The sequence below is a fragment of the Uloborus diversus genome, chromosome 9, assembly GCF_026930045.1.
Source record: "Uloborus diversus isolate 005 chromosome 9, Udiv.v.3.1, whole genome shotgun sequence".
Classification (NCBI taxonomy): Eukaryota; Metazoa; Arthropoda; class Arachnida; order Araneae; family Uloboridae; genus Uloborus; species Uloborus diversus.
In genome coordinates this window covers 86,754,824-86,776,592 of record NC_072739.1, presented here as the reverse complement: position 1 = coordinate 86,776,592, position 21,769 = coordinate 86,754,824, and the positions used below count along the sequence as shown (strand labels likewise).

The 21,769-nt window shown below is 31.9% G+C and overlaps 1 protein-coding gene across 1 annotated transcript in view; it reads left to right on the top strand.

Annotated features, from left to right (window-relative positions):
- The window catches only part of LOC129229565 (nephrin-like), a 228,269-nt gene that overhangs the window by 115,964 nt on the left and 90,536 nt on the right, over positions 1-21,769 (top strand). Inside the window, exon 2 of the mRNA XM_054863892.1 lies at positions 20,524-20,664. Within this exon, the coding sequence (XP_054719867.1) occupies positions 20,524-20,664 (141 nt within the window). The remainder of the gene's footprint in view (positions 1-20,523; positions 20,665-21,769) is intronic.

Below are 21,769 nucleotides of genomic sequence, written 5' to 3'. Positions count from 1 at the left end.
AAAATGTTATATTTGATGACTTTGTTTCAAAAGTGTGACACACAACTTGTAAGTTAAATTACTGGTTCCGTGGTGTTTCATTTAAATAAGGATTAGAATATCCAAACTTTCAAATAAAAAATTTGACAGTAAAATCTAAATCGAATCCAAAAATTTCTCAGATTAGCCAAGTGTTCATACGATAGATTTAGAAGAAAATTTTGTGATGACCGAAACATACTAGTTTACAGGCGTGGCAAACATTGGTGATATTAAAAATATGAACACTTTATGTTTTATGACTTAATTTCAAAAATGTGATATACTAGTTACAAGTTGAAATATTGGTCACGTAGTGTTTAATTTGAATGGGAAATAGAATAACTAAAATTTCAATTTAAAAATTGGACTTTTAAATCTAAATCGAATCCTTTTTTTTTAACTATACAAGTGCTCATAAGAAAGATATTGAAGAAAGTTTTGTGATAACCGCAACATACTAATTTATAGACATAGCAAACATGGGCAATATTACTAGTATGAAAACTTGATATTTGATGGCTTCATTTCAAAAGTGTAATGTAACACATAGTTATAAGTTAAATTACTGTTACCGTGGTGTTCCATTTGAATAAGTTTTAGAATATCTAAAATTCCAAAGCAAAAATTTGACAGTGAAATCAAAGTGTAGCTCTAGCTCTAATCTAAATATAAATATTGGCTGTCCACACAAGTAGCATTTAAACGTATTTGATCCCCCCCCCCATATTATTGCCACACAGTGACATCCTTCACCTTACCCTCCTCTCCTTAGCTTGTCACATGTCGCGCTGTCTTTCTTAAACATATTATAATATAAAACTGTGTGATATCACACTTCTTACTAACTTCTCCTTCTTCCTTCTCACAAGCTGAACCCCCTCCCCGTCAGATCTTGACATTATTTATGGAAGACCCCCATATTTTATTTTATTCTCTGATGACAGATAGTTATTCTTCGTTACAGACGATAGCATTATAATCGATACAGCAAGCAATACAGTTTACATGAGGTAAAATATAGGAATACTACCAAAAAAAGATAAACATAAAAATATAACTCTTGTAAGCTTACAAGCAAATCTAACAAAACTGAAAAGAACGTTAATTTCCTATTGACTTTTGCGTTCCTTAATTAACTTCGATCAATAGAGATTAGCGACGATTGAATTCCTATCCATAGGAGAAACAATATTTTGGGATTTCTTCCTGGAGAATTGATTTTTGTTGGGATCCAGAGACATGATTTCATTAAACTGCGGAAAGCATTATCAACTTTCCGAACTTGTCTGACTTTTCTCTCTTCCCACTGTCTCTGTTTATTCTATCGAATAAAACATGTATATTATCTTCACTAGTGGAGTTAATATTATATAATTAAAAAGTGAGCGTATGTATGTACCTATGTATCTATGTCCAAGTTTCTTCTCCCGAACGACAGTGAACTGACCATCGAATCAGGTATCGATGGATTCGTAATCTTCTCGTCTTTATATTTGGCTATTTAACATAATCCTTTCATAATAATTAGCGGAGATATAAATTAAAAACTTTCAATTATGACTTAGATTTCGACATAAAATCCCTATTTTTCGAAGGCTTTCCTCCATTCAAATTATTATTCAGTGCTTCATCTCAACTTTTCGCAACAATGGTTTTATTGAAATTTATAGCGTGAAGAAAATCATTGACACGAAAGATCTGTTGCCATTTTTTGTCTCAAATATGATCAAATAACTCAAGTATGAGCCGGGCGACGTAGCTAGTATCTTTTAACATTCGACTTTTAAGGAAGTATGTAACAAATGTGTAACAAAACTGAAAAATAAAAACTTTTTAATATATTTTCGTATTTTTTCCGAGATGAAAAAGTGCAAGGTGACAATTTTTGAGAAATGTGAAATTAAAACTTACGTTCTCAAAAAAAAAAGAAAAAAATCAAATTTCTTTTGTACATTTTAGAGGTAACAATATAAGGTAAAACACCAGTAGTGACAAGTGCTTGAGTAGTGACCGTTTCAAAGTTTCTGTTTAAAAAGTAGAATTCCAGGTCTCCAAATGCAAACAAAAACTTTATAATAATCTTGTATTTACAGATGTTCCGATTTAGTTTATGCGATGTTCAACATGCTTGCCATTAATGACTGTGTCATGGGTGCAGACGAATAGACGAAGTTCTGCAAAAGTCGAGTTTCGAGATATCAATGCTTTCGATGAATAACTGAATGGCAGTTTTGAGCTCAAAGATGTCTTTCGGGACATTTTTAATAAGCGTTTTCTTTTCTATTCCCTGCAAAAATGAGCAAGTGATACGATGAACAAGCAGGTTAGGATACAGTCTAGCATTTTAGGGGCGGGGGGGGGGGTGATGCTGAAGATTGACACCCTCCCCCCCCCACTCCCTTTCTGCTCTAATACGTACGGAACTGCGGTTTTGGATGCGAAAAGTTTCTGATACTGAAATCGAAAACTGAAATTGGAAATGAAAACCAGAAAATCGGCTAGGAATAATTCACCAAAAATGACAAAAATGTTACTAATTAATTTCATAAGCAATGAAAAGAAGAAGTATTCAAAATGTTTACTTTAAAAATTTTTAATGAGTTAAAAAGGTAACTGCAACGGTTTATATTTCCCTCATAATTGTTTGAACACATTGGACGTATACTACCGTGAGCAAGTAAACGGCAGTTTCTACAAAATGGACTTTTTTAGATATTTTAAGAAACTCATTTTTGGTTTACCACAAACATAATTAAAACATTGAAATTTTAATTTAGTCGATTCTATATGTTTATATCGAAATATTTATTAGATAGTTACTTTCATTTTGATTTTGCAATCGAAATCTTGGTTGAAGCAGATACTGCTGTTTACCTCGCATTCGCTTCAGTAATTTTAATGCACTTTTGACTGGTAGTTAGCAATATCTGCATAGTTTCATATTAAATGACCAATAATTACAGATTCGATATAATACAGAGTAGATGCGTTATTGCGAATTGTTGCGTATGCTGTTGCGAACTGAACAATGTATTTTATTTTAAAACACAACTAAATATTGTATATACTCTTGAAGTAAATTTAATATAAATGAATTAAATGTAGCTTGACCCTCTCCCTACATCCGCCAATGCACGCAAGTAATTAGATAAGGAGAATAAGACGGTTAAGTGATTCCTATTCCAGTAGTCTCTGGGTGTAATTTGGCAAGAGTAAACCAATTGAGCTTTCTCAAGTGATTTAAGTGCTAATATAAAACTTATAAAACGCATTTTGCAGAAAATTAAAAATACAACAGGCTAACCACCATTCAAGTTTACCTGAAATTTGAATGCTATTAGCGCAAAAACGCATCATAAGTAGTGTTCAATTTTAATTGGGCCAATCTATTATTTTTCGGACTTTCAAGTTGATTGCCAGCCAGCTCCAACAGCTCCCAATAAGCTGTTGTATCTGTCTTAATGTGATCTAGACGTCAATGTTGATGCTTAGAACTTGTTTAGATTAGAAATTATGAATGTTGAACAATTCTTCAGATGGTTTCTGTGAGAAGAGGAAGTTACATTTTGCATTAGTGCATTTTAGTACGCCAAAAAAAAAATTAACTCCTAGAAAGTTAGCAAAGATATTCGTACTTCTGTCACGCATCTATTATCTGTAACAAAATACAACTTCCATGGTTGGTATTAGAAAATCGAGCTTTCTTCAGACGCCCGGAGAGGGAGTTTGAAGAAAGCATACAATGACCTCGTTTGAAAATTTTGATTGAATCTCGCTCACGACTAAAGTATTATCAAAGATTTTTTCATATACCTCAATAATTGTCAGCGTATACTGATATTTTACACGGTATTTTTTCTGATTTTTCAAATATTTTAATGATGATTTAAAAAAAAAAAAATATGCATTTAAATAAACCCTCATCGTGCGTAATTTGTTTTCTGTAATTTTTTTACGGCGTTTTTTTTTTTTTTTTTTTTTTTTTTTTTTAATTTACTGGCATTAAGCAGTGTAAGTATTTGAAATTCGTTTACTTTTTAGAAAAATATAAAAAACCTCAAGTAGGTATTTCATCTGCTTTTTTTCGCAGCAAAAAAAAGCTAGCTCATTACCGCTTGATCGTAACATTCTCACACTGTTAATTACTTGTCATACGTATTCAATGTTTTCCTATTTAAGTCTGGTTGGGGGATTTATGGAACAAATATTAGTGAATAAGAAGTATAAACATATTATTCAAAGTTATATTCAGAAACTATCTTAATAAAAACATTTAATTTAATTCAAGAAGTAAAATGAGATAACATGTTTAAAACTAAGGAATGCTAAATGTCTATGAAAATCCATTACCAGTTTAAACTAATCATATCGTTCATGTTCGTTTCGAAATTATTTAATGGTCTGTATTTAAAACCTTAACGATTTAAACTTTTAAAAAGCAAGAATTACATATTTGTTTGAAAAAAAAATATCTACTACTACATAATTTATTATGTTTAAGAGTTCTTAATGAAGAAAAACAGACATACTTGCTTAATGGTGCACCCCATTTCAAAAGTGCATTTTTGTAGTTCAGTACCTCATTCAATTAATTGATTCGATTTTCAGAAAGTACTTTTTTTTTTTTTTTTGAGAAATCACGAATTGGAGTTATTGTTTTCACTTGACCATTGAATGATGTCGTCCTTTAATTTATTATTTTTTTTTTTATAATGCTGGGGCAAGTGGGTTTCAGAACCTAATTATTTATAAACGACCTTCTCGACTTAACGCAGTCTTTTTTACACAAGAACAGTATCCAGCGCACAGCATCCGGCATCCAGCGCCTGGCACATATTTGAACTCTGACTAATTGAAATCAAATTATGATTGCGACAAAATTCATTACTAGAAGGGAATAACCCAACGAGGAGGGTCCTATTGCAATCCGTGATTGCGAAAAACATAATTTGAATTCAAGATCTCATATTCAAACTTTCAATTAACGTCTAATAATCAATACGTTGCCTTCTTTAAGCTAAGGCTTAGGCAAAACTTCATGCAATATGCCGACAGCCCGGTTATCACATCCAAAGACTTCCTTTTTGTCCTTGTTATGATCTCATCAATCTGGGATAGTCAGTAACCGAGCAGGAGACAGATAATCTCTCATTGAATATTTCACTCCGGTTAACCTTGCTTGCGGTCAACCGGGATGTCGGTTTATAGCATGCAGTTCTGCCTTAGCCTTTGCTTGAGTGTATCTTACTGCTTATTACTTTAGGTTTTACCTTATATTTCGAGTTAAAGTGCACCATTGCTCGCTGAGGAACTAAATTTAGATTTGCTACCAGTTTGTTGGTAATCTCAACTTCAAAATGGGGACATCGGCCTTCTGCTCAATTGTTGATAGTTCCATACTAATGAGCCTTTATTTAGGACAAAAATGCAGTCTCTGGATGCCATAAACGGGTGTAAGTATGTTGTATTAATCAATATTGATTTAATAAATCATTTTTCGCACTCTTTCATTTCGCATGTTAACAACCATCTCACGGATGAATCAATTTATTAATGGTAACATTAACTCCGTGCAATATAATCTTTTCAATGGAAAATACCGCATTTATCTCTCAATAACGAGGCACTACTAATTATTGGGATGAAGTTTACTCAAAATACAAGGTCCTGCACATCTAACTCAATTATTTGGAGATAAACACTATAATTTCAAATTGTATGTTCCTAGCTCAGTTAGAATGTACCAAACAATCCTATGTTTGTATAAAACTACTATATTAAGATTGACAATATGTTTTTAAACCAGGGTTTTGATGCGGTTTGGTACAACCTCTCTCACAGCGCCTTTTTTCCCTACTTGTTAGTTTCAGAAATGCTAAGTATAAGTCCTGCCGTTCTTTTTACATCTCAAGCTGTTCGCAAACGTAATCGATTTCTCGGTTTCTCTCTCTTTTTTTTTTAACTTCCCCGTTTGCTTTGTGTTTATAAATTGCTTGTCAAAACAATTTCACTGTGTGTTATTTTTATTTTTTAAAGTTTATTATTATTATTAGTTTTACTAAACATTTAAAAAAATTTCTACTTATTTGTTTCATTTCTTCTAGATACTATTTTTTTTAATGAAAAAAAAAAAAATAAAGAATTAGACAACATAGAACCTTTTCATCCGAAAGAGTGGACATACATCTGAGCAACTCTTCTACACTCCAATTTAATTTCAGCCCAAATGGCCTAGTTTTCTAAATCTCTAACGCACTGAGAAGAATATAATAAAGAAAAAAACAACGCATTCTTTTGTCGTATTTTCTACTAGTATTCGTAAAATGTTACCGGAAATCAGATTGAAAACAATAATAGCAATGGGGTCGTTTCCAAAATTTTAAAAGTATTTTTTTCGGAAAGAGCATGCTTAAAAACATAGAATTTGATCTTTTTTTAAATAATTTCTATAAGCTTAATATTTTTAAAAAAATACTCAAATCGGTGCCTTTCATCGTTTAACGTTTCTGCCGATGACATCACAAATGATGAAATGCCATTCAGTGTTGCCATTCACGGTCCAAAATATTTAATTCGCATCTTTACTCACGTGTATTGGCAACGATATGGTTGGTAGCAAGCGTAGAGTGCAATTTTAATTCGCTGCTTGTTTATCATAACGTGGAAACGTTGTAGAAAGATGCGGCAAACTGCAGCATTTGTGACGTCATAAAGACCACGCCTTATTTGAAAAATTATACATTTAAAAAAATTAATTGGAAAAAAAACTGTTGGGAAAATAAAAGTATTTTCTTGGTCCATGTATTTTTTTTTTCTCATTCTATCCATTTCAATGACTAAAAGTAGTACTTTTGATTGAAGGAAACCACCCCATTGCTGCTTAAGACAACTCACACGTTGAAATAAATGCTTGAAAGAGGTCACACACAGTTTTTTTTTTCAAAGATGTCTGTTATATCGCATAGATTTTAATTACATTATTCTGACTACGTGTGTGTGTCACATTATTATAAATTCATGGAATTTTTGCTCAGAATTCAGCTCAGGGAAGTCAGTCATTTAAGAACTTCATTTTTTTTCACATAGGAATGATCGATCCTATATTACCCGAATTATTAACCGTATTCTCACGCAAATGTCTGGATGCTATACACTAAACTAATGCGTTATGAGTTGACAAAATGAATAGAAATCGATGTCTCTGATTGTTTAAATACTTTTAAAAATGTATACTGTAATTTTCCATGAAATTAAGATATAATTTTCATAACAACAAACCTGTAGTTCAGAATCTTTCAATGCGTTTGTTCACATATTCAGAACTGAATTAATCAGAAAGCTGCTGAAGAAAATGTCCACAAAACGACATTTTTTGATCCATGGGGATTCCACTTCGCGACCTTCGCATTATTAACACTACGTTTTAAATAATTGAAGCAGTTAATCATTATTTTGAGATACTATACATTAAAGTAACGCGTTATAAAAAACAAAATACATTGCTTGTTTTTTTTTTCGAAAAAACATCCAAAATGGGAATGAAAACACTTTATAATGATGCCTTACTTATGAAGTTTGATAAAGTATTAAGGAAGTTATGGCGTTCCCACGAAAAATACCTACATATATTTTTTACAACATAGCTATACTAGCTATTTTTTTACGTAGAGCCATTTGTATTCGCTTAGGGACCAATGTTTTGACTGATACATAGAAACATCTGTCATAAGAAGAAACTGAAATTTTGATTACAAATGTTTCAAAACTGATATTGATATTTATAATTCTAGAGCTTGAACACACCACCTTGCGGTGACTTAAGAAATTAGTCAAAGACGTTAAGTATTTCAATTTTTCCCGGACAAATCAGATGTCTCCTTGACAGGGGCGGATTTACCGTGTCGCTAATGTCGTAATTGGGATATTTTAAATGCGCGACATAGGAGAACCGAAGGCGGTCAAAAAAGGCACATGACACATATTATAGATTACGTTGTTTATCTCTAAGAACTACCTAAAATGCAATGCGACGGGACCCAAAAACTGTAAATCCGCCACTGCTCATTGGACAGCTGATATCCTACGTAAATGGGTGGGTCTTACTTTTACCTCTTTTGGTAGCCATTAGCCAGATTCTACAGCACCTCCCATAGTTTATTCGAATTACGAATTGGTAAAGTAGATGATCGAGTTTGTTGAAATAAATTTGTTCTTCCGTGAAGTTTAATCGTTTAAGAGAAATATTTTCTCAGAATTTATAGATCATAAATAAATTTTTGATGTAGAAATGAAAATTTTCATACTTCCGGCAATTGGTTATTCCATTACGCAGTCTTCAGTAGCGCTCATTCCGCAAATGTATACAATGTTTATTAAATTAACTTAGAGCGTTCGTTATTTGGGAATTTTTAGAGCGTATGATTCTTATAGCTTCGCGGAAAAGCGGAGGAAGAAAAAGTAATCACGCTCTGCCACTACGTTTCCTCTGTCCATTATCTTCTCTATTATGAGCAAAAGTCTTTGCCATTCATAAATCTTCCAAATAATCAACTCTTAGCAGAAGGATAGTTTTCTTGACAATTTGCCAGGCTACTTGAAGTCCTTAACTTTCTAGGCTTTATAAGCAATGAATCTGCGACTATCGAAGTTAAAGTTATTTAAATTCTTGGAAAAAAAATTCTGTAGTAAGCCTTAAAAAAAAAGTATGAGAAACTTCTACGATTGCTAATTTTTAATCAAAAGTTTATAATTTAGATAGAACTTTCTAGAAACAAAATTGTTGCTGAAAAAAATGTCATTCTTTAAAAAACGAAGGTGAAGAGACGTGTTTTTTCTTAGTGTTGTTCATTTTTAAATAGAAAATGAAGATCGGTATACTAAATATCTTTAACTAAATTTATCTCTGACACACATTTAAAACTCATTAAATGTATCACAAACATAGCAACAAAGAATGTACGATAGTAATGAATGTACATATTTTTTTGGAAATTCAAAATTCCAAACTGGTAAAAAAAGTTGCCCCTACTCACATATAGAACATCATTTTTATCAAGTGGTGTTCCTCACTTTCTTAAGGTTCTTTAAATTACTTAACTTTCTTCAAAAAAATAGTTTTTTCTGTGTATTTTTTAAAATTAAGGAATTTTTAAAAACATTTTATAGGTGATTGACATAAATAACTTTATTGAATATTATTGTTTAATTTTTCCATTTTCTGCAGTAGTTGGTCTCTTGCGTAGAATACTCAAAATTAAGGTTTTGGAAACAACTTTCTCCTATATTCTTTCCCTTTTCTACACTTTCATAGCCCTTTTTACTTCCTTTTACAAAAAAGGAAGTATTGTATTCGCGAAAAAATTTTCACTCAAAAATCGCCCTTAATTTCCATTTTGCTCACCCCCAAATGAATGTTGAGTTTTTTTTTTCGATTCGACCACATGCGGAAAAGTGCCTAAGAATGTATAGACACGCGAAATATCCATTTTGACCATCACCGAGGTAATTACAACGACTTTTCTCGTGACGTCTGTATGTATGTGCGTATGTGTGTATGTGCGTATGTGCGTATGTGCGTATGTATCTCGCATAACTCAAAAATGGTATGTCCTAGAAAGTTGAAATTTGGTACATAGACTCGTAGTGGGGTCTAGTTGTGCACCTCCTATTTTGGTTGCATTCGGGTGTTTCTAAAGGGGTCTTTTGCACCTTTTTGGGGGGAAATCATTGTTAATTTCGATGCAAACTCAAGTGGTGTTATAATTTGGCGGTCACTTGGCGATATATCGCCAGTCTTTTGGTTGCCAAGTTTTGTCGCCAACTTGGCGAAAAATTTGGCGATTTTTTTTTTTTTTAAATCTGCTTTCAATGTGGCCATTGCTAGTGATATTTAAAGAGTTAGAGAGAGAATCCCATTAAAATTGCAATAATAGGGAAATAGCATTAAATTGGTGTAAAAGGAAGTCATGTGATGCACACATCAGCTCGTTTATTCGAAAGAGAAGAGAGCAATATATTAACCGTTTACAAGGGCAAGAGAGGTTCAAAAAGATAAAAATGTGTAGCAAAGAGAAAGATTTCGAGGGTATTCCGCCTAAAATATTCAAAAAATCATCATAAACCATGTTTATTTTCTGCTTTCTTCTTCACAATTTGTTTCACTTATTTTTTACTGTAAAACCAGAACATCAGCTTCACTAACAAGAGCACCTATCGTAAAAAATGTTTATGTCATAAATATTCAAGAAAAAAAATCATCCAAGCATCGCACGTTGCATATCAATCACTCCGCAGATCTACTCCTCTAAATCATCCATCTCTAAATCCTTGCTACAAATGTATATATATTTTAACTTTTGGACTTTTTATCTCTGTAGCCCTTCAGAAGGGTTTATCCCCAGTTTCGCCGACATTTAAAGCTTAACCTTCCCTTTACTATATCAAAAAGTATGATTAAAACTGAAAAACGGGGGGGGGGGGGATTTTTGCGTCGGTGAAACTCGATAGACGCCTTTTAAAAGAACATCAAAGGTTAATTCAACTCTTCTATTCCATCCAAATAAAAATAATGGCTATAGAATTGTCGAAAAAGCAAAAAAAAAAAAAGGGGGGGGGGTCCAAAAAATGGGAGTGGTGTAGGAAATCGAATATCTTATTTGGATTCAGGAGGTCATTTTGTCTAAGATTTGGCATGAATAGTGTTAGAGACATTTTCTATGCTGTACTGTGCAATTAATTTGTCCTAAATTCAAAGTTTAATTTTAACTTTAAAAAAAATTCTTATTGTTGAGTACCATGCGAGAGACTGATATATTACATCAGAGCAAAACTTTTTCCTGAGAGATCTAACGTTTTTGATTTAAATAGAATTTTGTATGGCCTATGTGCGTCTGAACGGGGCAATTTTTTAATAACTTGAAATTTTGAATTTCCAAAAACTAGTTTTTTCGATACACCTTAACATAGAGTAATGCGGTTTAAAAAAGAAGACTTTACCTAATGATCTAAAAATGTATATAATAATAATAATAATAGAAATATTAAACTAAATACGGTGAAACTGATAAAGTAAAGGAATGATCCTTATATATTATTTCTATAACCCTTTCCGGCGCGGTGGTCACAAAAAGGGACACCAATTTAAAAAATTTCTTTAAAAAAAAGTTTTCTCTTTAAAACTCCAAAAATAGCTGCATTTGTTGCTTTTATTTCTCTTTAATGCACACAGATGGCAGCACTATTAAATATGACTCTTTTTGTTGGCTTAATTTCTTGTTTAAAATGCCTCTATTTTCAAGCTCAAATACAATATTTTTTTCTAGATTTTAAAATTTACACCATAAACTAAATTAGTCAACCATTTTCCCTCAGGAATCCTGAGCTAATCAATCATAATTTTGCAAAAGATTCGAGTTCATTTTTGAATGCATAAACAAAGTTTCTTTCCAGGTGTCCCCAAATGTGGACACCGCCCGTCTAGAGCATTGATCTCACTGTTGTGGGTGAAAGATGTAATTTGATACATTTCAGAAAAGGGGGACCATAAGAATAGTTTACATTGGGCTTTTGTTTATTTATTTTGGGTTCTTGACCCAGAACAGGTGAATTTGAAGGTCCATGACTGTACACATTTGAGATCTGCTTTTCCTACCAGGCAGTTGTATACTTTTTTTATTATCAGCTTTGATATTATTTTTTCTGTAAATGGTATTATACAGTCGTATTTTTTCATTTAATATTTTATAGCACAAAGGGAATGCACATAAAGCAAGAACAATGTGCCAAAAATATTTTTAACATTTTAAATTGCTTATTTAGATAATTTTATATAATCTATCTGAACTTTCTTGAATTTTACTTCATCTTCATCTTGGAATTTTTATAGTAAAAATATTGAATTTTGTGTTCTAAATATTCTTAATGGCATAAATTATTGAAATAATTAGTAAAAATGCTTAAGAGCTTAAAATATTTGAAATTACTCCAATTGTCATACGAGGTAAGCATAACCACTTCAGAAAACAATTTCTGCTCTAGGAGAGCGGTGGTCACAAGCGGGGACACCACCCCCAGCTGGAGGGGGTGAATTTAAAAAAAATTTTGACTCTAAAATCTATGTCCAGATAACCAATTTATTCCATCCATTGTGTTTTTTTTATTATATTTCTAAAATTTTAATGACCCGCGCCTGTAAAGGATAACGTGTTTTTTGTTTCTACGCGAGATTTTCCTCAATTCTTGATCGATTTCTTTGATTTACACCTTATTTTAAAGCTAATCGTGCAGGCTACTGACGAAAAATAGACCCCACTGTCTAAAAATTGTTTTTTTTCGGCGCAAAAAAACCCTCTTTTAAAGAACCAGAATGAGATTTTCGGTTAAGTTTATAACTTTAACTTGCACTGTGACAGACAGAGCTGAATAGCCTGGTTGGCAGAGCGTTCGACTGGTAACCAGGAGAATGTGTGTTCGGGCCCACGTCCGGACAATCTGCATCATAAAAGTAGAAAAATATCGGGCATTACATGAACACTTATTAACAATGAATAACAAATTTGATGGAATAGAATAAATAAAATTTAAACGCTCCTTGCAGTTATAAAAACTTAATCCAACCTGAAGCTAAATTGATTCTCGATAGTAAGGTTTTTTTTTTTAAAAAAAAAGCTTTGACTTCGGCAAGAAAATTAAAGCATAATGTTAGCGAAAATATAGGTATCAGGTTTAAGATTTCAGACTACAATGGAATTGTTTTTTGTTCAGAAAAATATTATAAATCGTATATTGAAATATTGATTCTTCCAATGAGTTTTTTACTCTTTGTACAAATAAAAAAATTACTACCCTCAATTAGAAGGGTAATATATAAATTTTTCTTCTTTTTGCAAAAAAACAAATACCCTATCTTATTTTTACTACATTCGAAAAGTTACGCTTAAAAAAGCACTTAGTTCAAATTATTTTGTATTTTAACCGTGCTGTTAAATGATGAACACGTGCTGCCATCTAAGCCATAACGGTTCAAGCAACCTGCGATAGCAAATTGTAAAAATTTTCAAAAATAAAAACACTTATCTTCAATATCTTACCTTATATTTTATTTCTGTGGATTATTTTTCTGTCAGTATGCGAGATCTTGCTTATCTCTTAAAGACCCCCCCCCCCATTTTGAAACTTATCAGACCGGATAATGACAAAAATAGACTCGGTCTAAAAATCAAGTTTTCGGAAACGCCATTTGCTGTTGCAAAACCTTGTTCTTATGCAAAGCCCAGTTCTTATGCAATTTTTTTTTAAAAGCAAAGTTCTAATACAATTTTCCAATTCTTTGTGTCGCTTTCGGCAAGAAAAACAATTAAATTAACCTGTGTGTGTGTGTTTTAATAAAGCTTAAAAGCACTGGACTTAGTTGTTCGGTTAAATTGATAAGTTTTGTTCGGTAGAGCGTTCGGCTATAAACTAACTGATCTTCGAGCAAGCTCGGGCTGTCCGATCTAAAACAAATTTACATTAGTATTACGCATTACATGTATTCATAACATACAACAGATAACACACGTAATAAAACAAATGCAATAGGAATGCTACCTGGTGTTTCGACTTCTTTATGCAGGCTACAGTAATCATTCAGATAAGATGACTGTTAATCGAAAGGTGTTCTTCCTTTTTTTAAAAAAAAAGCTTTGACTCCGACCAGATCACTAAGCATAATGTAAGCATGAAAAAAGTATTAGATTTACCTCAAGGGAATCTTTTTTGTGCAGAAAAGCATTTTCATTGTATGCTGAAATGTAAATGTTTCCAATACCAGTTTTCGACCTTTTGTACAAACTAGTCGACCCGTGCGGAACTCCGCACTGTGCTTCGAAACGTTTAATAAGGCATTTCGTTCTTTAAAAATTTCAGAGAAAGAACATTATAAAGAAGAACCGAGAAAAATAAGCGCACAAGAGAAGGAATGTAATTTGAAGACATCAGTAACAAAACATCGATAAATATAACGTTGTGATAATTTGATTATCGCTCACCTTTTGGTTGCACGTATTTTCAGTGCAAACATACATATCATTAACAGTGAGGCTGAGTGACTCGTGAAAAAGCAGTAATTGTGCATGTGAAAAAACAGGTTGTGGTACAGTCATGCCCATATGAGCATCTGACGGGAAAAAAAGAAACATTAAAGAGATATTTTTTGGCACGGATTCGAACTGGCGCCATTCTGATTCACAGCAAGACACTCCAAAAAACCTAGCAATTGCGCCTTCCTTTTCGAATGCTATTCATTGAAGGAATGCGTAGTAAAAAACAGCTAAAACAATTTTTGCCGGAAAAAAATAATGATAAGATCATGCGTCTATGTTTTGTTATTAGCCAGCATGATACAATTTAAAATTATTCCTAAACCATGGGATTTGATTAAAGATTGAGGAAGATCTCACGCAACGATTGAAACAAACATTGTACGTTTTCGAACGTATACAAAATGTTTTTTTTTTTCGTGCCGAAAGTAGAGATGATTAGTAGAAAATGATTTCTTACTAATGAAGTTGAAAATAATTTTAATGTTTTATATCGTATTCGAATAAATAGTTTAAGGTTTACTGGGTGAAACTCGTAGTTTCAATTTGGCGTAGTATTTTTTCATTTGTACAAAAGGTCGAACATTGCTCTTAGAAAAATCTACATTTCAGCATGCAATGAAAATGTTTTCTTCGCAAAAAAGGATTCCCTTGAGGTAAATCTAATACTTTTTTATGATTACACTATGCTTAGTTGTCTGGACGGAGTCGAAGCTTAAAAAAAAGGAAGAACACTCTTCGATTAACAGTCAACTTATTTGAATGATGATTGTAGCCTGCATAAAGGAGTCGAAACACCAAGTAGCATTCCTACTGGATTTATTTTATTACGTGTGTTATCTGTTGTATGTTATGAGTACATGTAATGCGTAATATTAATGTAAATTTGTTTTAGGTCGGACAGCCCGAGCTTGCTCGAAGATCAGTTAGTTTATAGCCGAACGCTCTACCGAACAAAACTTATCAATTTAACCGAACAACTAAGTTCAGTGCTTTTAAGCTTTGTTAAAACGCACACACACACGCACGCACACAGGTTAATTTTATTTTTTCCCTTGCCGAAACCGACGCAAAAAATTGGAAAATTGTATTAGAACTTTGCTTAAAAAAAAAAATCTGCATATAAACTTCAGGCTGCATTAAGGTTTCGCAACAGCAAGGGGCGTTATCGCAGGCTGCTTGAACCGTTATAACTTAGATGGCAGCACGTGTTCATCATTTAACAGCATGGTTAAAATACAAAATAATTTGAACTAAGTTCTTTTTTAAGCGTTGCTTTTCGAATGTACTAAAAATGTGATGGGATATTTATTTTTTACAAAAAGAAAAAAAAGAAATGTAGTTTACCTTTCAAATTGAAGTAGTAATTTTTTTATTTGTAAAAAGAGTCATAAACTCATTTCATGAATCTATATTTCAATATACGATTTTTTTTTCTGAACAAAAACAATTCTATTGCACAATCTGAAATCTTAAACCTGATACTTAAATTTTCGCTTACATTATGTTCTAATTTTCTTACCGGAGCCAATGTTTAAAAAAAATAATAATAATAATAATAATAATAAAGCCTTACATTTAAAAATCACTTTAGCTCCATGTTGCATCAAGTTTTCATAACAGCAAGGAGCTTTTCCATCTCATTTATTCTATTCCCTCATATTCGTTGTTATTAAGTGTTTATGTAATACGTGATGTTTCTCTAATTTTTTGATGCAGATTGTCCGGACATGGGCCCCCGAACATTCATTCTCCTGGTTACCAGTCGAATGCTCTGCCGAGCAAGCTATTCAGCTCTTCCGGTCTTAGTGCAAGTTGAAATAAATTTAACCGAAAACCGCATTCTGGTTCTTTAAAACAGGTTTTTTTAACAGAAAAAACAATTTTTAGAACGTGGGTCTATTTCTCGTCAGTAACCCTGCACGATTAGCTTTAAAATAAGGTGTAAATCAAAGAAATCGATCAAGAATTGAGGAAGATCTCGCGTAAAAACCAAAAACAGGCTACAGAAATAATATATAAGGATGAAAAAATACTACGTAAAATTGAAATTACGAGTTTTATCCAGTAAACCTTTAATTATTTTTTCGAAATAAAACATTAAAATTATTATCAACTTCATTAGTAAGAAATCCTTTTCTACAACTCTGATTTCGGCTAAAAAAAAAACATTTTGTCTACGTTCGAAAAATTACACGTAAAAAACGGACTCAGTTCAACTGGTTTTGGTTTTGAATTTTAACTGTTCGATTAAAAGAGAAACATGTGCGGGCATTTAAGTCGTAACGGTTAAAGCAGCCTGCTATGGGAAATTGTTCAATATTCAAAAATAAAAACACTTAATTTCAATCGAATTTATTACTTCTCTAGACTGTTTTTTTTTTTCAATAGCTACGTGAGATCTTCCTCATTCTGTAATCAAATTCCATGTTTTACGAATAATTTTAAGTCGTATCATGCTGGCTAATAACAAAACATAGACGCATGATTTTATTTTTTTTCGGCAAAAAGCTTTTTTGCTGTTTTTTATTACGCATTCCTTCAATGAATAGCATTTGAAAAGAAACGCGCAATTGCTAGGTTTGTTGGAGTGTCGTGCTGTTAATCAGAATGGCGCCAGTTCGAATTCTTGCCAATACATATCTCTTTAATGTTGCTTTTTTTTCCCGTCAGATGCTCACATGGGGGACTGTATTTGCCACAACCTGTTTTTTCACATGCAAAATTACTGCTTTTTAACGAGTCACTCAGCCACACTTTTAATGATATTTATGTTTGCATTGAAAATACGTACAACCAAAAGGTGAGCGATGATCAAATTATCACAACGTTGTATTTAACGGGGTTTTGTTACTGATGTCTTTCAAATTACATGCCTTCTCTTGTGCGCTTACTTTTTTCCGTTTACTTTTTTCGGTTTTTCTTCATAATATTCTTTCTTTGAAATTTTTAAAGAGCGAAATGCCTTATGAAACGATTCGAAATACAGTGCGGAGTTCCGCACGGGTCGACTAGTTTAATAAATATTAAATTATATATTTTTAGTTTTAATTTTGAATGATGACCTGATGGTAATTTAAACAGTCAAGCATCATATGCACACAATCTTAAAGTAATTCTTAGTCCATTTGATTGAACAAGTCTTATTTTTTAAAATCACAACACTTAGCTAAATAAATTTTTAATCCCTCATCGCAAAACGATGGTTTGCTTGAAGAAGAACGGTTATTTATTTATTTATTTATTTATTTTTTATTTATTTATTTATTTATTTATTTTTTTTTTGAGGTAATGGAAAACAGCAGTGTTTCAGCTATACATCTTTTGTTTTATTTTGGACTAGCTGCTTCTCCCCGCTTTGCACAATCTACCTTGAAAATACAAAGTTGTGTCCAGTGGAGCGTGTTAAACAATCGGGGTTGATCAAAAAAAAAAATAGTAATAATAATAAGTTTCCCGATACAACGAGAAACGAAAATGGTGGACGAACAATGGCGCTTTTACCCTACTGAGAAAAAACTTATTGCATCAAAAAATAGATTTTTTTTTTCATATTTTGTCATAGGAGTAACTTCTTATACTCTTCTCTGAAACAGTTTCACTAACTAAAGCAAAAAGAATTTTAAAAGTTTTAAAGAAAAAATACTCATTATGACATTTTTTAGGCCAACACATACCTTGAATTACATTAGAAAGTATATTGCTAAAAAAATTAATAAACTCTCCGTATAAAAAGCTAGTTTTAATTAAACAACGAAATTACAACTTCCAGAGACAGGTGGATGTTATTAATTGTCATTTTTATACTATTTGAATTTCTGATATTATGGTATTATGAACTTAAAAACAGTCTAAGACGTACTGTTGATTAAAAGAAAAAAAAAAGTTTATTTTCGCTGTCTTTCCTTTTTCTACGTGCCTTTTGTTCCCGTTTCTCTAGAAATAATTTTTTTTCTCTTTGTTTGCGGGAAATGAAAACCATGCTCTTTTCAAAACCTATTTAATAAGAACAGAAAGTATTTATGAAACACAATACGGAGGAGCGAATAAAAAGTAAAATTGCAATTTTAAGTTAGGATTTTTTACATTCTACTTACTTGTTTAAACTTACTTTTTCAGTTTAAAATCAATTATATTTCAGTTTATTGGTTTTTTTTTATGTATTAAAGATTCCAGCTAGTATGTTACGGGGAAAAAGTTATTATTATTTATTTCTTTTTAACCAGCTCCTCAAATTTGCGTCTGGATATTTCGAACTATCGTCTGACTTATACGTTTTATGTTGTGAACGCTTTTGTGCGAAGTGTAAAGAAAATTAAAGAAAAAACTATTGTACATACATTACAGACAGACTCAATTTTACTTTTAAAAATCTGTAGCAGCGCTGACGAAACGATGCCAAATACAGTTGAACTCGTTTAAAACAAACATTCAAAACTCCGGAATTGTTTGTATTAGTCGTTATTTGTAAAAATTATGTGATTATGTGAAAAAAATAAAGGAGCGTCTCCGCAAGAAATACAGATATTAATTACTGCTGACATAGAGGAAGAGTGGGTGCAATGAGGCACAGCAATTCAATCGCATTTTTTAGCTTTAAAAACACAGAAGTTATTTTTTTTTCAAATCGTAAGATGTTGTCTCTGTAATAGTCATTATAAAAGAGAATCTAGAAAAAACTACGAATTTTGTGAAAACGAGAAAAATATTAAAACGAAATGCAATTTTTGTCTCACTGTTCTTCTGGTAAGTGGGAACAGTGAGACATCTTTTTTGAAATAGCGAACTTTTATAGAATCTAAATTAACCTGGAAAAATATGAATGATTGCTGACGTTTGGTTTTGGTTTGAGCAAGTTTTGCATTTGGCAAGGTTTTTTCGTGTCATCTTGACACATAACAGGGACATCTACCACGTATTTGTTTTGGACAGAATGATTTAGATGATTCTGGATTGGTAAACTGATCTTAAGTGTCATCTTGTAATGTAACATTAGATAAGGAAGGAATGCTTTCACTGTAGCCTTTGTCAATTTCTTGTACAACAGCTTCTTTCCTCTCTGTTTCAGAAAATCTCCAAAACAATTTATGAGTTGCTTTTTTATAGGCATCTTGAAATTTTGAAATGTGAAAAAATATTATTTCATTTAGCATATTGCAATGAAGCAGTAAAAAAAAACAATATCAATAGAATAAGTACAAAATTTAAATATGTATGTGATGTTGAATAGCAATAAAAGTCATAATTCAAATTAAGCATTCTTTTTTTGTTGATGCAGGGCTTTCAAACTTATTTTATAATTATCTTCACCAACAGGCTAGTTGCAGTTGAATATACTTCAATGCATAATTTCACCACTTTTAATATAAAAGTGCCAAGGGACCATTAGTTAATAAATGGTGTCTCAAAAGTAATGATGTCTCACTGTTTCCTCATTGCAAAATATAATGGCTACCATTCTCAGACGAAGAAAAGTAACAACATCATTCTATTGCTAAAATGAACGTTGGTTGATAGACTAATGTAAGATTAATAACCCCAGCCTGTACAGTTCATTTAACAATTAGAAACAATGCAACAAACAGTGGGGATATTTTACTTCGATGGGTTAGAACTATGATGACACAGTTATTTTTCTTACATGATAATTTAAAGCAAACTTTTATCTATAAAATTGCTTACAGTATATCGTCCTGACTTTTCAAAAGTTGTACCTTGCTCTAAATATCCAAACAGAAAATATATATTGCTTTTGTCTTACTGCTCCTCCTGTCTCACTGTATCCACTTCTCCCCTACATTGTAGTTCAATCATTAGTACATTCAGGAAAAATTATCTTACTTGTGAATGTTTAATATTTTTTGAAAGCAATTGCAAATGAACGATGATAATCTACAATTGAACGACAGATTGTAGTTACAAATGGAAGAGAGATAGTTTTATCTCCAAAAAAATTTAAAATGTCACAAGTGATCTAGTTTAGGATGCTTTATTCTTAATATAAAAGAGTCAACAAATAGTTTTAGATACCTAATGGGCTTTCTGCAACCTCACAAAGTAATTTCTAAAAAAAAGAAGATATTTACAGTATTCCATCAAACAGTTGTCAGCAGTTGTTGTTCATCGCAGCCGAAATTTTTATTTTAATGCACGTATTATTCGTGATACTTTTATGTAATTATGTGTTAAATCAAATTTGAAAAAACAAAGTTCGTTATAGTCATGATATCGTTTTAATTATGTTTGTAATAAGAGAGCTAAACTGTATGTAAAAAAGGGCGCACTATTGCTCATTTCATTAAACAAAATTTCTCATATTAGTGTGCATTACCCAGTACTAGTTATGTAATAAACCGCATATATTTTAAATTAGTTACTATCTTCTCTAGCATACAGTTCTTCTAACGTGGTTTATTTTTTTTAGCATCCAAGCCACCCCTCCAACAACATTTTCTGCAAACGCCCAAAGACATGATTGCAGTAGAAGGGAGTACTTTCGATTTACCATGTCAAGTTGGAGATCTGGCAGGGGACGTACAATGGAGCAAAGATGGTTTTTTACTCGGTAAGTAGAAGCATAAATTAATTTCGAAAAACATCAAAATCCTTGCACAAACATATTAGAAATAATGTAACTCAACGTAGTAGAACGTACTAATAAAAATAGTAAAAAAAAAAACTCGAAACTCTCAAGCAAAAATTACGATGCTAGCGAAGACTATCTCGTACAACTCTATTTTTCTCTCAATTATGTTGTGCCATTTTACTTCCTATAGTAAAAAAAAAAAAAAACAACTTTTCCATTATATGTAAGAATTGCAGTTTTATTTTAAATCAAAAGTAATACGTTATATGCAATGTTTTTATGTTAAGAAAAATATATGAGGAGTGGAACATATAAGTTTGCAGTGTTTGAATTTCGTGGTTTATTTAAAAGAAAAATAATAATAATAATAAAACTTGTGTTTTTCTCAGCTTTTTCACCGTAAAGTTTTGGCAGAATTCTGATTTGAAACTTTAAGATTTTTAAAACTAAAGTAAATGAAATAACATAAAATAAAAAGGATGCGGGCCATTCCACGGATAACGATCATTTTGTGCCTCACGTGACGCCTCATATATTTCATTAAAAATAACAATTTAAAATATTAATGAACATATTTCTTTTTGCTTAACAAATTAAACTCATGTGTAATTTCTTAAGCAAATAAATTCGTTATTACCCTTTAAAAATTTCTTTTTAAGGAAATATATGAACCGTAACGTGCTGGACAAACGGTTGACTTTTTCGTGAAATAGCCCTTATACTGAATGATAAATATGGTGCTTTATGCACTTTCAGAAATGCATCGTTCACGTTCGAGGTTCCCGCAATTGATAGCCAAATTTCCTCATTTACGACGATTCTTTCCTCAGTGAGTCAGAAATGCATTTTAAAATCTTACAAAATATCTGTCACTTTGACAAACAGTTTGAACTCAATTTGATGAAAACTTTCATCGGAGCATTTCTCACGAAGCCAGTTCGTCGAATACGACGAAAATTTCGTGAGATTAGAGGATGCATTTATGAGATTGCGACGAGGCAGTATTCCAAGCTAGTGTTACCTTTTTCTCGACAGTTCAGGAAACTTTTTTTTTTTCACTGCGTTACTCGAAACAGTGAAGTTC